The sequence below is a fragment of the Herpailurus yagouaroundi genome, unplaced genomic scaffold, assembly GCF_014898765.1.
Source record: "Herpailurus yagouaroundi ecotype Mexico unplaced genomic scaffold, PumYag 28, whole genome shotgun sequence".
NCBI lineage: Eukaryota > Metazoa > Chordata > Mammalia > Carnivora > Felidae > Herpailurus > Herpailurus yagouaroundi.
Window position 1 is genome coordinate 100,149,992 of NW_024412376.1, and position 13,359 is coordinate 100,163,350.

At 39.1% G+C, this 13,359-nt stretch overlaps 1 protein-coding gene across 6 annotated transcripts in view; it reads left to right on the forward strand.

The window, feature by feature from the left end:
- Positions 1–13,359, forward strand: part of LIN54 (lin-54 DREAM MuvB core complex component) — a 77,879-nt gene that overhangs the window by 20,914 nt on the left and 43,606 nt on the right. For 4 of the 6 annotated variants that reach the window (XM_040479581.1, XM_040479607.1, XM_040479571.1 and 1 more), the window contains exon 4: positions 5,950–6,092. The exons of the other annotated variants lie outside the window; for them this stretch is intronic. In XM_040479581.1, the coding sequence (XP_040335515.1) occupies positions 5,950–6,092 (143 nt within the window). The remainder of the gene's footprint in view (positions 1–5,949; positions 6,093–13,359) is intronic. 6 annotated transcript variants of the gene reach the window in all.

The window sequence follows — 13,359 nt, forward strand, 5'->3', positions numbered from 1 at the left end:
ACCGTGAGGGGTAGGTGGGAGAGGATATATATGAAAACCACTGTCCACCATTTTTGATAAATTTATAGACAGTGTAACAACAGGCAACTCTGAAGTCAGTGGCAGTGATCTGTCATTTTCCTGAAGCTTTGCATTGTGTTTAGGGAGGCTTCTCGTTTTAGCAAGTGAGAGGAGGCATGGAAAGATTGTAGTTTGAGGGCAGTATTGTTGGGTGAATGTATTTTTCTCTTTTGGCCCTCAGCAGAGATTTGTGATGTTATAGGAGGCTGCTGTCTTGAGGGCTGTCATGGGGACAAGTATGGCCCCAGAGGGAAGATTGGAAAGCATTTGGATTTGGATCTGGTTCCAGAAGTGGGCTTCAGTTGGCTGAAAGTAAGGAAGGCTTTGGATGTATTGATGAAAAAGGGACCCCAACATTCCCCTGGGAAGTTTTTGGGAGTTTTTGGTGGAGGGGGTTAACCAAGAGGAATTTCTCAGTGCAGTGTTTTTTACTATTTCTGAGCTTGAGAGAGTCCCTTACATTTTTTAATTGTGTGGGAAAATTATACGCTAAACAATTGTGGTGTTTGTACATGTGCCTGAGTGAACATTTGGTCAATGCCAAGATTTCACCTTTGACATTTGACTATATTGATATCATTGCTGGGTCTTTGGGTCATTTATATAATGTGTTTGCACATTAATCATAGTTTCACCTTTTAATTACGGGCAGACTTCTTGGCCCTACCAAAAGGCATAGATAGACTTCTATTAAATTTCATTAGAATCATTGGCATTAAGTTCAGTTTGGAGAGAGAATTTCCACTGTCAACTAGTTCCATTATATAGCTTTTTAAATTCTTAGGAACTAAATTTTAGGGGCGCCTGGGTGGCGCAGTCGGTTAGGCGTCCGACTTCAGCCAGGTCACGATCTCGCGGTCTGTGAGTTCGAGCCCCGCGTCGGGCTCTGGGCTGATGGCTCAGAGCCTGGAGCGTGTTTCCGATTCTGTGTCTCCCTCTCTCTCTGACCCTCCCCCGTTCATGCTCTGTCTCTCTCTGTCCCAAAAATAAATAAACATTGAAAAAAAAAATTTTTAAACACTGAAGTACCTCTCCTGCTGAATTCTCTTATCACAAGGAGGTTCTGTAATCTTTATATTGTAGCTATTGACTTTTCAAAGTACATTTAGATTGTTTTTTAACGACTTTTGGGCTTCTCATTGACGATGGAAATCTTTTTCTGTCTTACAGTCAAGATAAACTTAAGTTTGTGTGTAAGTGATTTTTTTTTTTTTTTTTTTTTTTTTTTTTTTCAACGTTTATTTATTTTTAAGACAGAGAGAGACAGCATGAACGGGGGAGGGGCAGAGAGAGAGGGAGACACAGAATCGGAAACAGGCTCCAGGCTCCGAGCCATCAGCCCAGAGCCTGACGCGGGGCTCGAACTCACGGACCGCGAGATCGTGACCTAGCTGAAGTCGGACGCTTAACCGACTGCGCCACCCAGGCGCCCCTAAGTGATTTTTTTAAAAATGCAGATCTGATCTTGTCACACCCTTGCTTCAGATTTTCTTGGCCATATTCATTTCTTATCAGTTTCTTGGCTTCAGTCTGTCAGATTTGAATTTAGATGCCAGTGCTTTTTTAACATTAAAGGCATTTATGATCGAATACATACCTTTTTCATTTTCACCTAATTTAACTTATTTTAAGAAATTACCAAATAGACCATGTTCTCTCGGGATTTAGGATCTTGGCATTCCTTTTTACTTACGATGCCTTTGTTTGCCATACTCTTCCCCTGATCATCTCCTATGTATTCCCTTAGAACTTAATTATACCTACCAAATTCTTAACTTTAATTAGACTTCTATTACATTTCATACTGGTTTTTAATATTTCCATTAGTCACACTGTGTTATAATACTTGGTTTTCTTGTCTGTTTCCCCTACTACATTTATAATTTTCCTTAGTGGTAATTTTTTGGCTTTGTTTTGTTTGTCATGTAATTTTTAAAAATTAATTTATATTGGGGCACTGGGGAGGCTCAGTTGGTTGAGCCTCTCTCTGTCTCTTTCTCTCTCAACAAAACAAAACTCTCTTAAAAATTAATTTATATTTAAAAAATTTTGATAAAAATACATACATAAATTGTGGCATAACATACATAACATTTTAATCATTTTTAAGTGGACTATTCAGTGGCATTAAGTATATTTACACTGCTGTACCACCGTCACCACCATCCATCTTCAGAACTTCTTTCATTTTGCAAAACAGAATCTCTACATTATTAAACAATAACTCCCCATTCTTCCCTCCCTCCCAACTCCTAACAGAAACTTTTTGTCTCTTATCAATTTGACTACTCTACATATCTCATATAAGTGGAATCACACAGTATGTGTCCTTTCGTAATTGGCTTATTGCACTCAGCACAATGTCCTCCTAGTTCATCTGTGTTGTAGCATGTAAGAATTTTTTTTTAGGCTGAATAATATTCCATTGTGTGTATGTGCCACATTAACGATAGTTCTTTTACCTTGTTTATCTCTCTTTCCAGACTTGGCACAGTTTCTGGCACATAGATGTGGTTCAGTGAATATGTATTTTGAATGAATATGTATATCATGGAAGCAATGTGGTGGTGTGGAAGGAGCTATTGGGAAACTTGGGTTTTAGTCATAGCTCTTGTATAGATTTTGTCTGTGATCTTGGGTAAATAATTACCGATTCCTCTTCTATAAAATGTTGATTCCACACACTTCAGAAGGCTTTGGAGACAGTTTAATGAGATACAGAGGTCCTTGTTATCAGAGCTCCCGAGGTACAAGGTTTCTACAGTGGAGCAAGCTTTATCAATGTGAAAATATTCACTAATAAATTAATCCCTTAAGAATTAGTCCTTGCTTAGATAAGCCAGCTCCCTGCCTGTCCCCCATCCCCTATCTTTTGGAGTATGTTTCTTGATTCTTGGAGAACAACTGACAGTGGAGTGTAAATACCTTGCAAATTGATTTCAAGGGGAGGTTGTAGAATTTGCATACTTGTTGAATCTGTCTGTGGAGCTAAGGATAAATAGGGATTTGGAGATTAGATAATCAGGAGGGATGCTATCTGGATGAAAAACAAGCAAGCCCCTCAAAAAGAATAACTTGAGGGGCGCCTGGGTGGCTCAGTCAATTAAGCATCCGACTTCGGCTCAGGTCATGATCTCATGGTTCGTGAGCTCAACACCACCCCCCCCCCCCAGGCTCCACACTGTGTCTCCCTCCCTCTCTCTCTGTCTGCACCTCGTGGGATTCTCTCTCTCCCTCTCAGTCTGCCCTCACTCACTCATGCTCTCTCTCAAAAAAAAATTTTTTTAAGAGTAACTTGAATTTTAACAAGTATAGAGGGTTCTTGGGAAAATTGATGAAATCCTGAAATATTTGGGCCTGGCAGAGATGACATTCAGTATGATCAAGTTGTGCCCATTCAAACTGCATCTGTCATTGTGCTGTCACACTAATTTTCAGAAGAATCCTCTTTCCCCTAGACTTAACAGTTCATCCTAAGAGTTACTGTAGTTTTAATTATAAACTCGAGTTTTGTTAAATATAAGCAAAAAAAAAAAAAAAAGGAAAAAGAAAAGAAAACTGAAAGATTTACTCTTAGTTTTCTTATTTGTAGTGAAATTTTTGTCCCGGTCTTAAATGAATTCACTTTAAGTGGCCTTTTCTGGATCAGCTATTTTCAGGAATTGAGGATTTTCTGCATTAACTCTTTCTGACACTTTTTTCTGAATTTATGTAATGCCAAACAAATAAGAAGTTATAGTAATAACCATAAGTGATGAGCATTTTATAAAACTGTGTCTTTATTGGTCATTTCTTTTCTTTTTTTTTTTAATGTTTGTTTATTTTGAGGGGGGTTGGGGGAAGAGCAGAGATAGAGAATCTCAAGCAGGCTCTTCACTGTTAGTGCAGAGCCGAATGTGGGGATTCATCCCATGAACCACGAGATCATGACCTGAGCCGAAACTGAGTCAGATGCTTGACCGACTGAGCCACCCAGGTGCTCCGATAATTTATTTTCTTAATATAATCATTTTTTGGGCTTCAGGTTTATCCCACAGATAACTAGTTTTAGAAACTAGAACAGGCAATCATTTTATTTCAGGCAGGTTTAGCACTTTAGGGTGGTCTAAAAATATTTGATGCAGATTCATTTAGTTTATATAGAATTGACTTACTTAGTTATGTTATTCAGGTTAAAAAAAATCAACTCTCAACTGAAATTTGTTAATGACTATTTCAATGAAATTAAATGTACGTGTGTACTACAAATAAATTGAAAATATTTTAAACATTCATAAATGTCAGATCAACTTGATTTTAAAAAAGAAACTGTATACTGTGTCAGAAAAAAATAATCCGGAAGCTCTTAAGTGCTAGTTTTTTATTTTTGTCTAAAGAGAAAGTCCTTTCTTTTTTCTCTTTCTCTCCCCTCTCTCCCTCTCTCTTTCATCTCCAGATATATTTATAAGTTAAATCATAGCATCTAAGAAGGAGTTTTAGAGATAATGTAGTTATCTACCTTTTCTCTTCTTTGGGTGCTTGAATTCCCTTTTCAGCCAGTGAATTTGATTATACAGCGTCTGCTTGGAATGCCTTCAGTGACTAAAAACTCACTTGTGGTGAAACAGTCTTTTCAAGTGGAAATTTTTGTTAGAAGTTCTTTCCTAGTGCTGAACTGAAACTTCTGTTTCTGTGCATTTGTGCTATGCATCTGATGTGATAGAGAGTGGCTCTAATCCTTCAACTTGACAGCCTAGAGATGAGTCGGGATAATCTTGGCTTTCCTGCCATAATAAAAATCTCTAAATCTCAGAAGTTTAAAAACATTTTTTCACTTTTTATTCATACTTGATAAGATCACATATCCATTGTGGATTAGAAAGGGGGCTCTTCTTACAGTCTCACAAGGACTCAAGCTGACAGAGGAACCGACATCTCAGATGTGGCAGAGGAAAAGTAGAGCTTTGGAAGGTCTTGCATTGACAGAAATGTTCTGGCCCAGAAATGCAATACCTCTACTCATAGTTCATCGGTTAGAACTTGTCATGTGACCCTAACCTAATCACCAGGAATGGGGTGGGGGCGGGGGGTGCAGGGAGTACACAGTTCTACCATGTGCCCAGAATGGGAGAGAACCAGAATACTTGGTGACTAGCACTAATGACTGTCACACAGTCTTTCAAGAATTTGGAGATGTGTCATGTCTTTGTATTCCTTTCTTGACTAGGATAAAAATTCCTAGTATTTCAATTCATTGTGAGATGATTCCCAATTTCCTAACCCATCCAGACACCCTACAGTTTTCTGTGTTTTTCCTGAAGGGTAGTGTCCAGAAGGGTTCACAGTATTCCTGTACTCCTGTTGGAATCTGTCCGAGAAGAACTTTTTGTTTTCCTTTTGGCAGTCTAAAATCAGATAGTATTAAATCAGATAGTCTTCAGGTTAGTCCAATGTCTGTTTTATAGATGTGGGTTGAAATTATATCCTGAATGATTTAAGTTCAGAGTAAAACAGCTGTAGTATAGTACAGAGATTAAGTTTTGAGACTTGGATTCAAGGCCTGACTTTCAGGAACTGTGTTACACAGGGCATGTTGCACAGTTGTCCTGAGCCTATTTTCTGATAAATATAACTTAACAGGATTGATGAGAACAGTGAGAAGTGTTTTCATGGACTTTACATAAAGTGGTATTAAGATACTAAGTGTTACTAAGAAGCATTGTTTTGTTTCCTTCTGACCAGTTTCACCTTAGTTCATTAGGGCCTCACTTGAGTGTTTAAGTTCCTACCTGGATACATATGAAATAGTGAACATACAGACTACAGTCTTTGTGGGTGTAGATCATCATCACATACATTTTATATCATTATTGAAAAAAGTCAAACTGATGTGCTGCCTCTCATTTGCAGGTAGGGTTCTTTCACAGTCTACTCCCGGGACTCCATCAAAGACCATAACAATATCTGAAAGTGGTGTTATTGGATCAACTTTAAATTCTACAACACAGACACCAAATAAAATAGCCATCTCACCTTTGAAATCGCCAAATAAGGTAAAAAAAAAAAATTAGCCACAAATGCTCAAGTGTTGTGGTTAATGCCTTTATGTTCTTACTAGTCACTTTAGATACTTCAATTTTAACATATTCCCAAACAAGTAATAGGCTTTCATCGAATACTAGATTAATTTAGTAATCAAGAAAAAAGAACTTATTCTAAACACATAGTAACTTAGTAATCTTTTTGCATGCTAAGATAATTTCCATGGCCCATATCAATGCGGGTACAACAAAAATCTTCTGAATGAGGTACATAATGTGTATAGTTCTCAAGTTAATATTTGTGCAAAATTATTATCTTTGGGAAGTCACATATGTAGTGACTATATGAATATAAAATGTTGAATGTAACTTTATTGTTATTTTGATAAAATACTCTGTTTTCTGCTTAAACTGTCCTGGGTTTTGTGGAGACCTGAGTTTTTGCTGGGTAACAGATTACCCAGAGTACTAGAAATTGCCATCAAATGCTGGTCACCAGATTCTCAGAGTTTTTAGATTTAAGTATAGTTCATTCAAATCATTTGAAAGCTTTTCATGATCTGTTTTTATTTTAACGTAGCTAAGTACTTGTCATTTTACTCTTAGTTCACTTCCTAAAACACGCAGATGTCATCATACCAGCATAACATTTTGAAAAGGTATATTTTAAGGACATTTCAGGTGTAAAGCTAACCATCATTATTCTGTGAGATGTCACCTTTGTGATTCTGGAAACTTACTGCCCTTTTTATGGCCTTTTTCATTATTTACTACTATTCATAAATAGAACAAACATTAAATATTTGTTTCACATTTTTTAGAAGTATAGCTGTTGGTTTCTGTTATAATGAGACTTGAATATAATATATAAATATGATGTCTCTTTCACTTTATTAATAATGGGATTCTACCTGCATGATAATAGAAAATAATTATTTACTTAAATGGAATGAATGCAGTAGATATTTGAGTGCTTACTATGTGCTATGCCTAGTGATAGGCACTGGGGATAAAAGCATGAATAAGACACGTTTTTCACTTCAAGCAGTTCAACAGGGAAGTTAGACGTAAACATTAAGAATTGCCCTACAGAATCAAGACAGTTACAGGCGGGTTGATGAGCTCAGCTGTGTGTTGGGGACACTGTATACAAAGGCTGTTCTTGAAAGATCTTAACCTTAAAGGTGGTTTGAGTCTTAGCTGTGGGTGAGCAGTGGAGGTAATACTTGCTTTGAGGTAATTTCTCGATTGAGGTAATACTTTACACAAAAGGGGAAAAGCGTGGCCCTTTGAGGGAACTATATTGCTCTGGTAGTGTAAGTCGTGAGGGTATGAAGGTTAGAGAGAAGGTTTTATTATCTGCAGGGGAGTTTGCATTTTATTGTTCCAAAAGACTTTCTGTGGCTTCCCATTGCTTCTAGAGCAGTGGTTTCCTTGTCTGTATATTGGGATCACCTGGGAATACCTGGTTTGTATTCCTAGAGACTGTTTTAATTGGTCTAGAGTTTGGCCTGGTATCAGGATTTTTAAAAGCTCTCTAAGTGATTCTAATGGGTACCCTAGATTGAAAACCACTACTCAAGGTTAATATGAGATTTGCATGTTTTTTTTTTTTAAATTTTTTTAGAGAGGGAGAGAGAGAGCAGCACACAAGTGAGGGAGAGGGGCAGAGGGAGAGAAAGAGAAAGAATCTCAAGCAGCATCCATGCTTAGCACAGAGCCTGACTCAAGGCTTAATCCTGTGATTGAGATGATCAAGGGTCAGACACTGAACCAACTGAACCAGCCAGATGCTCTAAGATTTGCATTTTTTTTTTTAATTTTTTTTTTTTCAACGTTTATTTATTTTTGGGACAGAGAGAGACAGGGCATGAACGGGGGAGGGGCAGAGAGAGAGGGAGACACAGAATCAGAAACAGGCTCCAGGCTCCGAGCCATCAGCCCAGAGCCTGACGCGGGGCTCGAACTCACAGACCGCGAGATCGTGACCTGGCTGAAGTCGGACGCTTAACCGACTGCGCCACCCAGGCGCCCCAGATTTGCATTTTTAAAAAGATGATTCTTGTGGCATTATGAAAGACAGTCTGGAAGAGAGACCAGTTAGGTTAGTGATTCTCAACCATGTATGAACTTTTGAAACACCCTGGAGACCCCTTGAAAAAACTTATGGCTGGGTCCTACCTGACTCCATAAATGAGGATCCCCATAAATGGAGCCGAGGTATTAGTTTGAATTTAGTTTTAATATTTTAAGATTCATAAGTATGGGCCAGGGTAGAAAATCACTAAGTTAGATTATTCTAGTACTTTAGGTTTGAGCTAGACTAGTAGCTAAGGGGCTTGGGAAGAAGAGATGTGTTAAAAGAGGTTTAAGACATAATATTGGATGTCAGGGTCTTAGGGAGGGGGAGAATCTAGGATGACTCCTAGGTTCCTGACTTGATTAACAGAGTAGATGGTGGCACTGTGGACTGGTAAGTCTGGTATATGGGCTATATCTGATTTGCATACAGATAGGAACTAGCTTTATTTTTCTCTCATCCTTGACTTTAGCTATGCCATCTTGGATCTTCCTTCCCTACATCTTGACAAGAGGTTATTTTTAACTATAAGAACAAGCCTTATTTTGGTGATTAAATTCACAAGTATGAAAAGTCTAGTCAAAGACTTAAATCTAGTTTGAAAGCTTCTCCCCTGAACTCAGACCCAATCATGACTCAGGGACCATATAGTCAAGAAAGGGAGTGTGCTCTGTTTCCTTCACTTTTCTACCTCCTCCCTGTTTTTGCTTTTGGCTTCTGATTGGAAGGAAGATTAGAAGAGAAAGGACAAAGACTTCTGTGACCAGGACTGTTGTAATGTAGCTGCCAGTGTAGCAGGTGTCCAAGTGTGGACATTTACAGTTGTGCATTTAGGAAAGTTTTTGAAGATCCCCGTGATTATGTCCCCATTGCCCACTTCTTTGTTGAGACTGTGGTACACACTCAGGCTATCTTTGGCAGTTTTCTCCTGGCTGTCTCTTACCTCCTGTAGTCTGCCCTACGACCTGGTACTGCAGTGTACCAGGCACGTGTAGCACAGTGTAGCAGAGGCACGTGTCTTTGGCCCATTAAGATGCTTTAGCCCTTCTGCAGCATCTGTTTGGCTAATGGGGAACCTATTGAAGAACCCACTGGTAGAAGTACAGCTTGACTAACTACTGTCCTCCTTTTCCTTGCTCTACAATTTTGACAGTTCCATCTAGCCTCTTGCATTCAGAATTCTCTAGGCTGGGACCAGTTTCTGTGTTCACATATGTCCTAAACTCCTGCAGGTATGTGTCAGGTTCTCCCAAGAAATCTCTTCCTGCATCCATTTCTGGTGGCTAGACCAAGATAAGCATTCTTATCACTACCAAAAAGTTATAGTGTGTTGCTAGCCAAAATTGAGATGTCAGGTTTTTCCTTCTTCTAGTTATTACTTAGTCCATCCCAGAGGTTTTCTTGGAGAACCCCTGCCTTTGTTCTTATGGAGGTATAGTCTTCTCTACATTTATAAATTCACTTCTTTTTTTTTTTTTTTTTAATTTTTGAGAGAGAGAGAGAGAGACTGAGTGCAGACGGTTGAGGGGCAGAGAGAGAGGGGGAGACAGAGAATTTGAAGCAGGCTCTAGGCTCCAAGTGTCAGCACAGAGCTTGACACAGGGCTTGAACTTATGAACTGTGAGATAATGGCCTGAGTTGAAGTCGGATGCTTAACCATCTGAGCCACCCAGGTGCCCCTACTTCTATTTCTAATCTGTTTGGTTTCATTTCCTCTTTTTTTCTTTTTGTTTTTTCAATTTCATTTATTTATTTGTTTTTAAATTTACATCCAAGTTAGTTAGCATATAGGTGCAACAGTGATTTCAAGAGTAGATTCCTTAATGCCCCTTACCCATTTAGCCCACCCCCCCCCCATAGTAACCCTCTCTTTGTTCTCCATATTTAAGAGTCTCTTCTGTTTTGTCTCCCTCCCTGTTTTTATATTATTTTTGCTTCCCTTCCCTTCTGTTCATCTGTTTTGTATCTTAAAGTTCTGATATAAGCGAAGTCATATGATATTTGTCTTTCGCTGACTAATTTCACTTAGCATAATACCCTCCAGTTCCATCCATGTAGTTGCAAACGGCAAGATTTTATTCTTTTTGATTGCCGAGTAGTAGTCCATTGTATATATATATACCGCATCTTTTTTATCCATTCATCCATCGATGGACATTTGGGTTCTTTCCATACTTCAGCTATTGTTGATAGTGCTGCTATAAACATTGGGGTGCATGTGCCCCTTTGAAACAGCATACCTGTATCCCTTGGATACCTACTAGTGCAGTTGCTAGCTTGTAGGGTAGTTCTATTTTTTAGTTTTGTGAGGAACCTCCATACTGTTTTCCAGAGTGGCTGCATTCCCGCCAGCAGTGCAAAAGAGATCCTCTTTCTCTGCATCCTCGCCAACATCTGTTGTTGCCTGAGTTGTTAATGTTAGCCATTCTGACAGGTGTAAAGTGGTATCTCATTGTGGTTTTGATTTGTATTTCTTTTTTTTTTTTTAACGTTTATTTATTTTTGAGACAGAGACAGATCATGAATGGGGAAGGGTCAGAGAGAGAGAGGGAGACACAGAATCCGAAACAGGCTTCAGGCTCTGAGCTGTCAGCACAGAGCCTGACGCGGGGCTCGAACTCACAGACCCTGAGATCATGACCTAAGCCGAAGTTGGACACTTAACCGACTGAGCCACCCAGGCGCCCCTGATTTGTATTTCTCTGATGATGAGTAATGTTGAGCATTTTTTCATGTGTCGGTTGGCCATCTGGATGTCTGCTTTGGAGAAGTGTCTGTTCATGTCTTTGGCCCATTTCTTCACTGGATTGTTTTTTGGGTGTTGAGTGTGGTAAGTTCTCTGTAGATTTTGGATACTAACCCTTTATCTGATATGTCATTTGCAAATACCTTCTCCCATTCTGTCGGTTGCCTTTTAGTTTTGCTGATTATTTCCTTCACTGTGCAGAAGCTTTTTGTTTTGATGAGGTCCCAGTGGTTCATTTTTGCTTTTGTTTCCCTTGCCTCTGGAGATGTGTTGAGTAAGAAGTAGCTGAGGCCAAGGTCAAAGAGGTATTTGCTTGCTTTCTCCTAGAGGATTTTGATGGCTTCCTGCCTTACATTTAGATCTTTCATCCATTTTGAGTTTATTTTTGTGTATGGTGTAAGAAAGAGGTCCAGGTTCATTTTTCTGCATGTCGCTATGCAGCTTTCCCATAGCTGGTCCAGCTGAAAGGTCCAGCTTTCCCAGCACCATTTGAAGAGACAGTCTTTATTCCATTGGATATTCTTTCCTGCTCTGTCAAGGATTAGTTGGCCATACGTTTGTGGGTCCATTTCTGGGTTCTCTGTTCTGTTCCATTGATCTGAGTGTCTCTTCTTGTGCTGGTACCATACTGTCTTGATTACAGCTTTATAATACAGCTTGAAGTCTGTTTGGTTTCATTTTCAACAGGCAGGAGATGGATGATAGTGATGCTATCTCTCAGTAAGTCTGCCATGGATGCCTTTGTCTTCCTTTTTAGAGTGTGAGGATTTATCATTTGTAGTTCTTAGCCTTGACCTCACTTCACCCAAATTTTGAGATAATAGAAAAAATTCCATTATCCTCTTAAACCAGAAAGGAAATATAGAGAGAATAATTGGTTTGGGCAAAGAGATGTTGTTTAGTTCTTGCAGATGTTTGTCATTGAAGTACTCATTGATATCTAAAGTAAAATGTCCTTTAGGAAGCTGAATATAGGCAGTGACTAAAACTATGCATATAGATGAAATCAACCAGGGAGCATGAGGTTGTGTGTACAGATAGAAGAAAGCAGGACTGAACCACAGAAATATTAAGAGTTATTAAAAGAAAAGGAGTCAATGAAAGAGAAGGAATGATAAGAGGTAGTAGGAGAAACCAAAAAAAAACACCAAAAACCAAAACCAAAAATAAAAATACTGGAAAGAGAGATGACTTCAAGAATGCTCTTGGGCTATAATTTTAAATACCAAGAAAGTCAATTAAGAAAAAGACTGAAAAGTAAAGCTTTGCCCCCATTGGTCAAAAGTGGTCAAAAGGAAACTCCCAAGTATCCACCTTTCCCTACCTGCCAACACTCAACAATCTTACCACCATCTGCCTTGAATAGCCAGGACTTCTCTCATTATTTATCCCTGTTTACATTGGGTACCATCCAAAGGCCCAGACTCCTACATCACCTTTTATCTCCCACATCTAATCTCCTTAAGGTTGTCAGTATCTTCTGTCCTTGTTCTCACTTATCCCCAACTCTTGAACTACTTCCATTGTGCCCTCTCTGGAGTTCGTATCAAAATAATCCCCTGAATCTTCAATCTCTTCGCTGAATGTTCTTTTTATCTTGTTCTAACAGATACCCAGCTCTCCCCTACAAGACTGCTTCCCCAGCAGATCTCTTAAATGATGGCCATTTTTTCCTCCTTCAGCCATTAGGCCACTGATCCTGCAGTGGAGGGGTCGGACTACATGTTTTCCTTCCTTCCTCTCATTACTATCTGAAAACTGTTCTCACTTTCTTCTCCATCTTTGACACTAATGTAACCAGGTTTGTTATGGGAAGTCAGGCAAGTCTTAATATTTTCTCAATTTACTTGATACTATAGTTGTCTATTATTATAGGACGTATTTCTTCCATTATATTTATTTTGTAAAGTAATCCTCAGTTCTCTACAAAGTATTTATTAGACATGTAAATAAGCACTATACCAATGCAAATGTGATTCTGCATGGTTTACTTTCTTCTTGCTTTAGATTTTAGCAAAGCTGTTCTCTACTTTCTGACATTTAATGTGTGTTTTGTCCTGTAATCTTATTCTTACCTTAAGTACTATTTTTTTTCATGGAATATTTGGATTTATTTTACAAATGCAGTATGATTTATGCGGCGCCTAGGTGGCTGAGTCAGTTGAGTGTCTGTCTCTTGATTTCGGCTCAGGTTATGATCTTGTGGTTTGTGAGTTTGAGCCCCACATCAGGCTTTGCACTGACAGTATGGAGCCTGCTTGGGATATTCTCTCTCTCTCTCTCTCTCTCCCTCTCTCCCTCTCTCTCCCTCTCTCTCTCTCTCTCTCTCCCTCTCTCTCTCTCTCTCTCTCTCCCCCTTTCCCTATCCCTCTCCCCCTTTCCCTCTCCCTCTCCCTCTCTCTCTCCCTCTCCCTCTCTCTCTCCCTCTCCCTCTCTCTCTCCCTCTCCCTCTC